General features: G+C 35.8%; 2 protein-coding genes across 2 annotated transcripts; both read right to left on the bottom strand.

The window, feature by feature from the left end:
• Positions 1 to 391: 391 nt before the first annotated feature.
• LOC127131385 (uncharacterized) lies at positions 392 to 6,330 on the bottom strand. The gene is made up of 3 exons (XM_051060311.1): positions 6,084 to 6,330; positions 931 to 1,247; positions 392 to 811 (listed from the first exon to the last, which is right to left on the bottom strand). Exons 1-3 carry the CDS (start codon positions 6,328 to 6,330, stop codon positions 392 to 394), a joined length of 984 nt encoding a protein of 327 aa, XP_050916268.1.
• A 1,357-nt stretch (positions 6,331 to 7,687) lies between these two features.
• LOC127127868 (probable UDP-3-O-acylglucosamine N-acyltransferase 2, mitochondrial) lies at positions 7,688 to 11,466 on the bottom strand. The gene is made up of 10 exons (XM_051057142.1): positions 11,187 to 11,466; positions 10,880 to 11,090; positions 9,691 to 9,767; positions 9,356 to 9,405; positions 9,178 to 9,242; positions 8,997 to 9,048; positions 8,849 to 8,919; positions 8,664 to 8,730; positions 8,038 to 8,109; positions 7,688 to 7,912 (listed from the first exon to the last, which is right to left on the bottom strand). The coding sequence occupies exons 1-10, from the start codon at positions 11,329 to 11,331 to the stop codon at positions 7,853 to 7,855; spliced, it is 870 nt and encodes a 289-aa protein (XP_050913099.1). The 5' UTR covers positions 11,332 to 11,466; the 3' UTR covers positions 7,688 to 7,852.
• Positions 11,467 to 11,672: the final 206 nt, after the last annotated feature.

Here is an 11,672-nt window from a genome sequence, read left to right as displayed (position 1 = left end):
ATCTTAGGTTCTTCGGTAGTCTCATAAGCTCTATTTATGGTTTCTTAGGACCAGGAATATGGTCAGGGGTGAGTGTCAAGCATTCATAAAGGTTGTCATCCACGAAGGGTGTCATGGATTTAAAACCAGCATCCTCCACTATAGGTGTTAAGGGTAGTTTAATCGTTTTGGTGAGCGTTTCTTGGTCTTGGTCTAGTTCTCTTATTAACTCATCGATGATATCGATGGCACAACATGAGTCATCTATGGCGGGTGCCATTACAAATTTGGATAAGATAAATTCTACTTTTTCATCCCCTACCTCGAAAGTCATTTTTCTTCTTTTGACATCTATTATGGCTACAATTGTTGATAAGAAGGGTCTACCTAGAAGGATATGAATTTCTTCATCTTATTTAATGTCCATAACAACGAAATCAGTTGGAATATAAATTTGTCCAATCCTAACTGGAATATCTTCCAATATACCTATTGGATATTTAACTGATCGATCGTTCAATTGAAGGGACATCCTAGTTGGTTTCATGTCTCCTAGATTTAATATATTACAAATAGCTAAAGGCATCAAACTCACATTGGCTCCTAAATCCAGCATTGCTTTATCAATGACATGAATTTCTAAAACACGGAGTATAGAAAAACTTTTAGGGCCTTTCTCCTTTTTGGCTAGTTTGTTTTCAGTGATTGAATTGTATTCTAAAGATTTAGGATCGTCAAGATTATGTTTGTTAGTTAAGATGTCTTTTAGAAATTTGGCATACGATGGTATTTGGGTGATAGCTTCGGTGAAGGGAATCTCAATGTGGAGTTTCTCAATTACTTTCACGAACCTTTTATATTGGTTATCTAGTTTGGTTTGTTTAAGTCTTTATAGATATGGGATCGGTGGTTTATAAGGAGGGGTGGTATGCAAACTTGGTTGTCTTTTACCTCTTCCTTATTTTTAACTTCTTCCTCTCTTTGTTTCTCAGGTTCAACAGGTTCCTCTACTGCTTGTTTCTCTGTTGTGGTCATAACATCCTTTTTTGGTGGCTTTGGTTTCTTCAACCTATGATCTATAGGTTCATTGTATGTAGTTCCGCTCCGTAGGGAAATAACGTTAGCATGCCCCTTGGGGTTAGGTTGAGGTTGTTCAGGAAATAACCCTCCTGGCATAGCCTGAGAAGCTTGTTGCTGAGCCACTTGAGAGATCTGGGTTTCAAGCATCTTATTGTGGGTTACCATATAATCGACCTTGGTGCCTAATTCTGTAATCAACTCATTTATATGAACGTTTTGGTTCATGAATTCTTTATTTTGTTGAGTTTGAGCTGAAATGAAATTTTCCATGATTTTCTCAAGGTTGGATTTATAAGGAGCAGCTTGTATAGGTTGTGTTGGTCTTTGAGCTTGGAAACCTTATGGTCTTTGAGGTGTAGAGTTTTGAGTAGGGTTATTGTTTTTATAAGAAAAATTTGGGTGATTCCTCCATCCATGGTTATAGGTGTTTGAATAAGGGTTTTCTTGGGCATAATTGACCTGATCTGTCTTTGATTCAGCTAAAAGATTTCATTTAGCAGTTATGTGTCCTTGGGTTCTACAGATTTCGCATTCGGGTTGTACTGCAGCTAAGGTAGTTGTAGGGTTAATAGTTAAGCTTTCGAGTTTATATGTTAGGGAGTTCATTTGGGCTTTCATATGGTCTAGGAAACTAACTTCGTGCATACCTCCCTTTGTTTCTTTCTTCTTTACTGGTGTTCATTCCTCCCCCCATTGGTAATGGTTTTGTGCAATATATTCAATGAGTTTGCATGCTTTGGGGTATGGTTTGTTCATCAGTGCGTCACCGACTGCAGCGTCGATGGTCATCTTCGTGTTATAGAGAAGTCTGCTATAAAAGGCATGAATAATCAGCCATTGTTCTAAACCGTGGTGTGGACAAGCTCTTAATAGTTCTTTATATCTCTCTCAAGCGTCGAAAGTGATTCACCATCATGTTGGGTAAATTTGGTTATTTGGTTTCGTAGGACAACAATCTTACTTGGTGCAAAGTATCTAGCAAGGAAGACTTTCTTTAGGTCATTCCAAGTAGTGATGGAATTTACTGGAAGGGAATCTAACCACGGTCTTGCTTTATCTCTGAGGGAAAAAGGAAATAAGTATAGTCTTAGGGGAAGCATTATTAATTTTAATATGTCGGCTAGTTGAATGAAAACTTTTAAGTGTTGGTTCGGGTTCTCAGTTGGGAGACCAGCGAACTGGTTTTATTGCACTATTTGTAATAAACTGGGTTTAAGTTCAAAATTATTGGCTGGGATTGTTGGGTTAAGAATACTCGAATGGGGTTTTTCATTAGAGGGTAAGGCAAAGTCTTTAAGTGGTTTTTGGTTTTGTTCTTCTGCCATTGCTCTTCTGATTCGTCGGAGAAAAAGTCAAGAGCATGTGTATCTTTCTGGTTCTTCTATTGGATCTTCTAAAGTTCTGGTATTGCAAGTTCTTTGCATTGACCTGCAACGGTTGCCTTAATCTAGACGGTGTAACAACAGGGTACGAAATTTAATGTAATTGATCCCCGACAACGGCGCCAAAAACTTGATGTGTGCTTCCCCTAAGTATACGGAGTACGTCAGAGTAATATAAAAGATTATCGATCCCACAGAGACCAATGTCAATCAATTATTAACTATTGTTATAGTATTTATCTAAGGCGATATCAAGAATGTTTGAAACAGAAACAGAATGAAAATAATAATATTTAAATGAATTCAAAGATGTAATACTGGAACGTGGATCACATCAATCAACAATATTCCTATTATCTCTAATTAGAACTACCTATGGGGCAATGTTTTCTTCCTTGAAAAAGAGTTAATTAAAAAAGGAACTGTCACTTTCGATTTTTTGGAACTAGACTTTATCTTTAATCTATACCAACCGCTCACGCTGCACTAGTCGCATCTTGCGTTAAAGTAGAAAATCATTTTTTATATAATCACCTCTTTAACCCAGTTGAAAAGTAATTTTGATTGAAAACTTTAACTTAAAAGGGTTTTTGGCATATGCTCGGACAACCGGATTCTAAACCTATAAACGCGGCCGAAAATAGTTTCAAAACCTCCTTCCAGTAATATTAAACTTTCCTAATTAATTAACAAAGTGCTTCCGCTGTTTTTATTACTCAAAGACTAACCAATTTTATCTAAGTATCGGACGACTTTCAATCTTACTCGACTTGGTCACGGTACTACTTTCGTAGTAACCGATCAGATGAATCACAGAAAAATTATATTAAAGTCAAAACATCCCCAAAAGCACTCTTACAGAGACAACATATGGAGTACCATTGAATTGACGATCCTCACATTCCAGCACTAATGATTTAGTTGGACATGGTTACGGTAAACGATAAAACATATGATTGAAAAGTAAGATATGACATATTAAAGTGATACGTGTGCGATTGAGTTTCAATAAGAACTTGGAAATAAATGTAGAGCTTTGAAAACATATTTTTGCATGGAAAGTAACAAGCGGGAAATAAAGTAAACAAAGTAAAGCAGTGCGGGAAAACAAATCAAAGTAAAGAGGTGCGAGGAAATAAAAGTAAGTAAAACGATGTGATAAAGTAAAGAAAGCAAAGCGATGCGATATAGTAAATAAAGCAAAGAGATATGATACAATAAATAAAATAAAGCAGTGTGAAATATATTAAAAACCTGCTCCAATCGAACACTTGAATCTGGTACAACTGAAATGTAAATGGCGAAAAGATTAAATGCTACGACTACGATGCTACAAACTTAATAACAACAATGGTGCGATAACCCCTCGATGTGACGAATTATCGTTTTAACAGTGTGAATATATGGCATATGCTTTAACTAAGCTTGGACTCTCAAAACTGTGAACTTTATGCCCTATTTATACTAGTACTAGACATAGGGAATCACGTAACTTCTTCAGCGTTCGTGTAAGAGAAAAACGGTGGTCATGGGGCTGAATCTCCAACTGCCTTTGACTAAATCGCCAAAATCAAAGATGGCGACCTCCATGTTCCCAAATTGGTTGGATCCAGTCTTTGTGACCGTTGGTAGGTGGGATACGTCATCTTCCTCGTGGCTACCTCTATGGTGAACGCCGTGTTGAACGCATGTGTACAATTTACTCATTTTTCTCCGTTTTTTGTCTATTTTGCTTCGTTTCTTCGAGTCATGCCTTTTCTAAGCTATGTACTTGGAAAAAAAAGGAAAAGTACCAATATAACAGTAGAAATGATAATAAAATGACGGTAAAACATGTGCAATATGAGTCAAATATGTAGTGTGTTTCGGTGTTATCAACCACATCATCTGATGTAATCACACATTCTTGCAACCTTGCAGGCATATGTCTTGTCCTTTGAGGTCTGCTTATGCCTGCTTGACCTCTGACTTCTTCTTATTGAACTTTCCTTTCGACTTCACTTGATAGTTCTACACATACAATTCTCACTGCTGATCACTACTTGTCTGCTCACTAGGTCGAACAACTTGTAACCTCTAGTCAAATGATATCCTATTAGGATCATCTGACTCGACTTGTCATCAAGTTTTCTTCTCAACTGATCAGGCACATGTCTATGTGTTATAGATCCAAATACTTTCAGATGACTCAAGCTGGGCTTGATACCAGACCAAGATTCTTCTGGCATAATTCCTTCTAGCTTATTCGTCAGACATCTGTTCAAGATGTATGTTGCAATCGATACAGCTTTTCCCCATAATTCTTTGGGTAGACGCTTTCCTTCCAACATACTTCTAACCATATTCATGATGGTTATATTCTTCCTTTCTGCAGTTCCATTTTACTGTGGAGTGTAGGATGGAACCACCTCAATCACAATCCCTTCTTTCTCACATAATATGTCAAAGTCTTTCGAAACATATTCTCCACCACCATCAGTCCTCAAAATCTTGAGTTTTCGACCACTTTGTCTTTTGACCATAGATTTAAATTTGGCAAATACCTCGATCACTTCACTTTTGTTCTTGATCAGGTAAGTCCATAGTTTTCGACTGAAATCATATATGAATGTGACAAAGCATTTGTTACCTCCAATCGAATCCACATGGATAAGACCACACATAACAGAGTATATGACTTCAAGAATTGCCTTCGACTTGCTTCATGTATCCTTGTTGAAGTTGTTCGTGTATTGCTTCGCCTGCACACATTCGTCACACACTTCTTTTGGAATGTTGATTTTTGGTAACCCTAAAACCATATTTCTTCTTTTCAGATCTCTGATATCTTTGAAATTGAGATGGACAAGTCTATAGCGTCATATCCATTCATCCCTGCTAGTTACTGTTGCAAGGCATTTGTGCTCCATCACATTAAATTAAACCTTTAAGGTTCTATTCTGAGACATTAGAGCCTTCGAGATTAACCTTCCACCTGAGTCGAGAACTCTCATCATCTTGTCTTCTATCGACATTTTGTAGTTCTTTTTGACAAACTACCATATGTTGAGAAAATTACTTTTCAGGCCTAGTATGTACAGTACATTGAAAATTACCGACCTTTTGCAATATTTCTTCATAATCAGAATATCACCAATACCTTCAGTTGCTAGAGTATTATCATTTGCAAATTTTACCATGTTCTTCATTGAGGATTTTATGTTGAAAAACCAACATTTCCTACCAGACATGTGTGATGAGCATCCTGAGTCCAAGTACCATTGATCCTGGAATCTTTCTTCATCTCTTGTTGTGAGCATCAGCAACATCTCTTCTTCTTCATGTTTTGCAAAATTTGCATCAGTTTCCTGATTCTTCTGTTTTTCAGGACAATCACTTGAGTAGTGACCATACTTATGACAATTGAAACACTGAATGTGACTTTTGTCAGGTTTTCGACCATCACCTCTTCCTCTACCTGTAGCACCACCTCTTTGGTTGCTTTAGTATGAGGACGTTCTCTAATTCGATTAGGCTCTTCCTTGTTAATTTCGACCAGTCGATTTGTTGTAGCTTCGTCTACCTTTATTGTTGAGTCACATCCATTTACTTTTTTTTCTCTTGTTGATTGTGTCTGCAAAGCCATATCACTCTTTGACTTGCCTGCAGCTCTTTCAACCATTCTTTGATCATGAGATTCAAGCATTCCTTGAAGCTCTTCCTTTGTCAATGTTGACAAATCTTTCGAATCTTCTATTGCTACCACCACATGGTCGAACTTTGGATCCAATGACCTCGAGATCTTTGCGACAACTGATCTTGATGTCAATGCTTCTCCACATACCTTGATTTGATTCACCAATTTCGTAACTCTAGTGAAAAAATCAGTTATGTTTACATTGTCTTCCATCTGAAGCATTCATACGTTCTTTTGTGAATTTGTAACCTCACTTCTTTCACCTTTTATGCGCTTCCAAAGAATTTCTCATACTTCTTTCACTAAATCAACATCACTCAACTTTTCAAATTTATCAGAATCAACACATTATTGAATTATGAAGAGAACTTTATAATCTTTTTTCTTCAATTCTTTGTGTGCATCATTTTCTCCATCCGTCACATTTTTTAGAAGTGACGTCACTCCCTCCTTCACAAGATCTCAAAGATCTTGACAATAGAAAATAACCTTCATCTATTTGCACCAATTCTCATAATTCCGACCCTTCAGAATTGGGAGACTCGCCAAAAAATGTCCGTTCGGATGATTCATCATGTTATGTTTCCAAGAATCGTCCAACCAGTGCTCTAGATACCAGATGTTAGAAATTCACCAAAATCTATGAAAAACTTCACTGCACAATTGATAATTGAAAAAAAATAGGAAAAGATGAAAATTAAGGAAGAAATGGAATTAGGGCTTTAGAGAAAAGGGGACGGGGATGAATATTTCTGTAGAGTTTCTCTCTGCACTTCAAACTAAAGTTTTATCAAATATATAACTGCATTCACTCTTATTTTCAACAATATGGGTTAGGTTGAGTTTGTTTGCTCCCTAAGCAACACTCCAACTAACCTAATTCAACTAAAATTATAAAATAAACCTAAGTCAAAATCTTTATCGAGCAACATACTTCGACATTTCTTTATCTCTGTCGAACAACTTACTTCAACGCATAATTACAATTCAACTTGAAATTTCCATCCCCATCTCACATCCCATTCATCTCGTGAACTTCACTATTACATACAAATTCATAGGAAGATTTACAAGTTTGCCCTTATAATGAATTTTTTGTCTAATCCTTTGAATCTAATAACTTATACAAATCGACAATAAAATAAAGGAATCAAAACATCAATAAAAAAGGATCCTTAAGTGGGATGAAGTGAGAATTCTAGAAAAATGTGCAATTGAGTGTATAAAAACAGTTGTTAAATGGAAAACCAAAACTTTATTTATTTTTAAATAGAAAGAACCAAATTATATTTAAAGCTATAAATTTAATTTTAAACTTTTAAAGTGTAACGTTTTTAATCCCAAAAAGGAACTTATTAAAAAAAGAGGGAAGTTGGGACTTATGAAAAAGATGAGTAACAATATAAGTAGTTGATGAAAAAAATCAAAGATACAATAGTCAAGTTGTCTCTGTTTAGTGACACTTGCATCAATTCAATCCTCAGTTTTATCGAAATTGCTAAAATAGTCAAGTTATTTGGCCAAAGTTAGCCATTATAAGTATATGTTTAAAGCAGAGATTTTGTGTGCATTTCGAAAATAGATTCTCTCTATTGACATGAAAAATCTAGGATGATCAATTTTTAACAGAGAAGTAAGAGTAAAGAAATTTAATGTTGATATTGATAACAGTATAGTAGAATATATGAGAGGAAAAAATTGGAGATGATCCATTCGCCTTTCAAGATTTGAGTACTCAGACTCCCCTAACTGCAAAACCGCTGGCAACTTGTCTCCGCCATTTGTGAATAGAAACCTACAAAGCATCAAGGAAGGTAGTTAGGAATCCACTCCAGCCCAATAATATATTGTATGGCAAACTATGAACTTCAATGCTAATGCACTAAACCAAAAAAAAGCGTAAGACTAGTAGATCATTACAGCTGGAAAGCCACCATAGTCCCCTGGTTCTGTAATGTCCTTGGTTACGCAACTTAATGCAGCAAGCCGAACCTGCAAGAAATTTTGCAGTTAGATGTCTTCTCCTTAACCCCAAGCTTCCAATTTACAGACAGTTAAAATGGTACAACAGCAAACGAAAATGAAAGTGTTGATTAATTATTGAATGAGTGAGTTTCACAAAATCACGGTGGCAAGTGACTGTTTTGAAGCTCTAAAGTATAGCTTTTAGTAAAACCACGGAAGCAAGCAGTGGTTCTGCATGATTGCTTTGAAGCTCTAAAGTATAACTTTACTAAAATCACGGAAGCACGCAGTGGTTCTGCTGAGATCACCGCCGAACTGAACATGCCTTTAATACAACCAGCAGGAATTAGAGGCTGTACAGATACCATGAAGATGCAAACTGTTCTGAGAAAAAGCATATAAAGGGACCTATAACTTCGGGTAATTAACATGTCTTTATTTTTACGATCTTTCAAATTTTCAACTTAATAACACTTTCTGACTCCATTATAGCACTTATTCATTCACTAATCACTAGCCATCCACAATGCACCGAGGCTATGAGAGGATAGCCTTATAAGGTCGGGAAAACAAAACCATACCTTGGATGCAATTGATACATGATCTCGCACTGCTGCCCTTCCTCCCATAGTAACATAATCTCCTATCCTGAACACATAAGAAAACTCGTAAGCCTCGGCAATAACTTTAGTTCTGATATGAATTTGACTAGATAAATCATCCCAACATTTAATAGGTAACAGCGAAATGAATGAATATAACATACGTTGCTGAGCCTGCAATCCCAGCTTGTCCACAAAGCATACAATTCTTCCCAATAACTACATTGTGACCAATCTGCAGAACTAATTAGAACAAAAGAACAAAGCCTTTACTTTTTCGCTTTGGAAATTATGCAAGTATTAAATGTTAACCTGAACTAAATTATCTATCTTCGAGTTGTCCCCAATAACTGTATCTCTCCAGCTGCATAGCCAAAGAGTGAATAAAACTAGTATTAGAGCTAACATTATTTCAAGTGAAAATCAAACTATAACACCATTTTTGACACATCATGAAGCTAAATAGAAAAGGATAAGCCACAAAAAAACTAACCTGCCCCTGTCAATGCATGTATTTGCACCAATTTCAACATTGTTCCCTATTATGACATTCAGCTTCTAACAGATTTAAGTAAGAAATTCATATTATTAGTACAACCTATGTAAGTTGAAAATTTCTGTTAAACAGAAATAATCTGTCAATGTATATAGGATTAAATCACATTACCAACCTGAGGCTTCTTTATCATTTTACCATCACCATCCACATAAAATCCAAACCCTACATGTAAATTGCAATATTAAAGTTATCCGAAAGTAGTGAGTAATGACCCTAACAAAACAAAAATCAATTATCATCGATTCAATATTAAGAACCATGTGTTGCTAATGTTAAATGTCTCTTAACCACGTATAATATGTTTTGTGAGCATGTTTGGATTGGTATTATTATCCCAAAGTAGTGAGTTAAATGAAATTAAAATACATTAATCACCTATACTGCAAGCAAGCATTGAAACCAAAACAAACAAACAAAAAACAAGCAAGCTTATAAATTGAGCTTTACCGTCCTGGCCAATGCAGACTCCACTGTGAATTATACATGAATCACCTATACTGCAATTACTAAGTGAGACGTTAAACCTGAAAAAAGTATAGTAGTATGAAAACCTAATCACTATGATTAAAACTTCTTTCGTATCAGACATAAGTTTAGTAATGAAATTCCATATACACAAGTTTTTAGGATTAACAAACAGAAATGTGAACCTTTAGAAAATTACAAATAAAAGAAGAGACAGCACTTTTCCAATCAGGGTGTTAAATAAAGTTCTGCGACATAACGGTTTTTCTGTCGCCAAAACCACAATGTGGCCGCTTTTGAGGTCGTATAAGCTGCATTTGATCATGATTCTTCGAAATATTATGGATCGCAAAGCAACCGTTATTTAAAACCTTATTTCCAATGTGAAGTATAGGAAAATAACTAGTAGAGTCACTTTAGGCTATGTTGTTAGAGTCCTTGAATTTATTAAAATTACAAAAACATCCTCAAATGTATCTTCCCTTACATAGTTTATTCCCAAATGTGTGTTTCCATTAATTTGGTCCGAAAATTTCAAAACAGCGTGGAAATAAATGGTGGGTGGCCCGATAGCGGAAACCATAGTAGGTGGCCCACCGGATCTTAAACGAGACTCCGATATCATGTTAAGAATGTGTGGTTTGGACTTAACTCAACCCTACAAAACCAGTTGGTAGAGTGAAGACTGCCCCCACTTATAAACACATGTTCAGGCCATATATTGTCCGATGTGGGACTCTTAACACATTCGGAGACTATTTACATGCCTCACACATTTAGGATATGATTGGATCGATGGGATGGGATGGAATGGAATGGAGTGGTATATAATCAAATTTTATTGTTTGGATTTGTAAATAATGGATGGAGCGGAAGGGAACATGATCGAATCCATTCGATCCTATTCTATCCAATCTTTTAATTTTCATTCTCCTAATTTGGGGTGTATGCATGGTATGAAATCTTGATTTCATTCTGTTCCACTCCATTCCATATTCCATTTGCCAGCTCCGTTCTAGTCCATCAATCCAAACATAGCCTAGAAAGCAAAATGACTATTACCCAATAAACAACCTGCATCTATCACTTCCAAGCTGAGAGTTGAAAAACAAAAACAAAATTGACATAACAAAGTTGCATAGCATAGCAATATTGAAAAAGTAAAGTGTACCCAATTTTAACTGAATGAGAAATGACAACGGAAGGACCAACAACCGTTCCAGAACCAATACGAACATTTGAACCAACAACAGATTCCGAATGAACAACAGCACCAACATCTAGAAAAGCTGTGGAGTCAATGCAAGCTGATTCATGGAAAACGCCACCTCCGTTTTTCCATTTCTTAAATTTATCATCACTGATTACTCCAAAATCATCCTCTGATCTTGAAACAAAACACAATCGCAAAGCGAATCACTTAATCAACAAATTAACAAAAAAATGAATAATGATTAATGAAGTGATAATTAACTAACCGGAAGAAGAAGATGAAGTAGAGAAATTCTGATGAGAAGAAGAGAGAAAATAGAGAGAGTTTGAAATTTGAGTTGGATTGTGAAAAGAGGTTGAAGTGGAACGAGCAAAGGAAAGTACGGTTCTTACGGTTGCAGCCATAGTCATGCTTCACAGGTCACAGTAGAAGAAATACGTACGTGTGCGGAGAAGAACGGGTCCGTAAATGGTTGACTCGGGGCTCCGATTAACTGGGATGGATCAAATAAAATGAAATGTGGCGTTGCTTGCTTTCTACACCCTATCAAAAGTTTATTTTTCTCAAGTAATCTACCCATTGGAATTTGGAATTCATATTTCTAAAAGTAAATAAACAAAACGTCACCGGTTTAAACTCATGACTTTATCAAATATTTATAATCATAGTATAAATATTGAATTGGTGAATATTAAAAAAATAATAATAAAAATATGACATAAATTTTATATTTATAAAAAAGATATGGTAT

This window comes from Lathyrus oleraceus, chromosome 3 (genome assembly GCF_024323335.1).
Source record: "Lathyrus oleraceus cultivar Zhongwan6 chromosome 3, CAAS_Psat_ZW6_1.0, whole genome shotgun sequence".
NCBI lineage: Eukaryota > Viridiplantae > Streptophyta > Magnoliopsida > Fabales > Fabaceae > Lathyrus > Lathyrus oleraceus.
This window is presented reverse-complemented; position numbering and strand designations above follow the sequence as displayed.

Coding starts and splice junctions, on each gene's coding strand:
- LOC127127868 (XM_051057142.1), bottom strand. CDS start 11,331: ATGACTATGGCTGCAACCGTAAGAACCGTACTTTCCTTTGCTCGTTCC. Junction 11,091..11,186: donor TACTTCATCTTCTTCTTCCG/GTTAGTTAATTA, acceptor TTTCAAGATCAG/AGGATGATTTTGGAGTAATC. Junction 9,768..10,879: donor TCTCATTCAGTTAAAATTGG/GTACACTTTACT, acceptor TACTTTTTTCAG/GTTTAACGTCTCACTTAGTA.
- LOC127131385 (XM_051060311.1), bottom strand. CDS start 6,330: ATGGAAGACAATGTAAACATAACTGATTTTTTCACTAGAGTTACGAAA. Junction 1,248..6,083: donor AATGGTTGAAAGAGCTGCAG/GCAAGTCAAAGA, acceptor AGTTGATTACAG/AATTAGGCACCAAGGTCGAT. Junction 812..930: donor AAGTTAAAAATAAGGAAGAG/GTAAAAGACAAC, acceptor AAAGTAATTGAG/AAACTCCACATTGAGATTCC.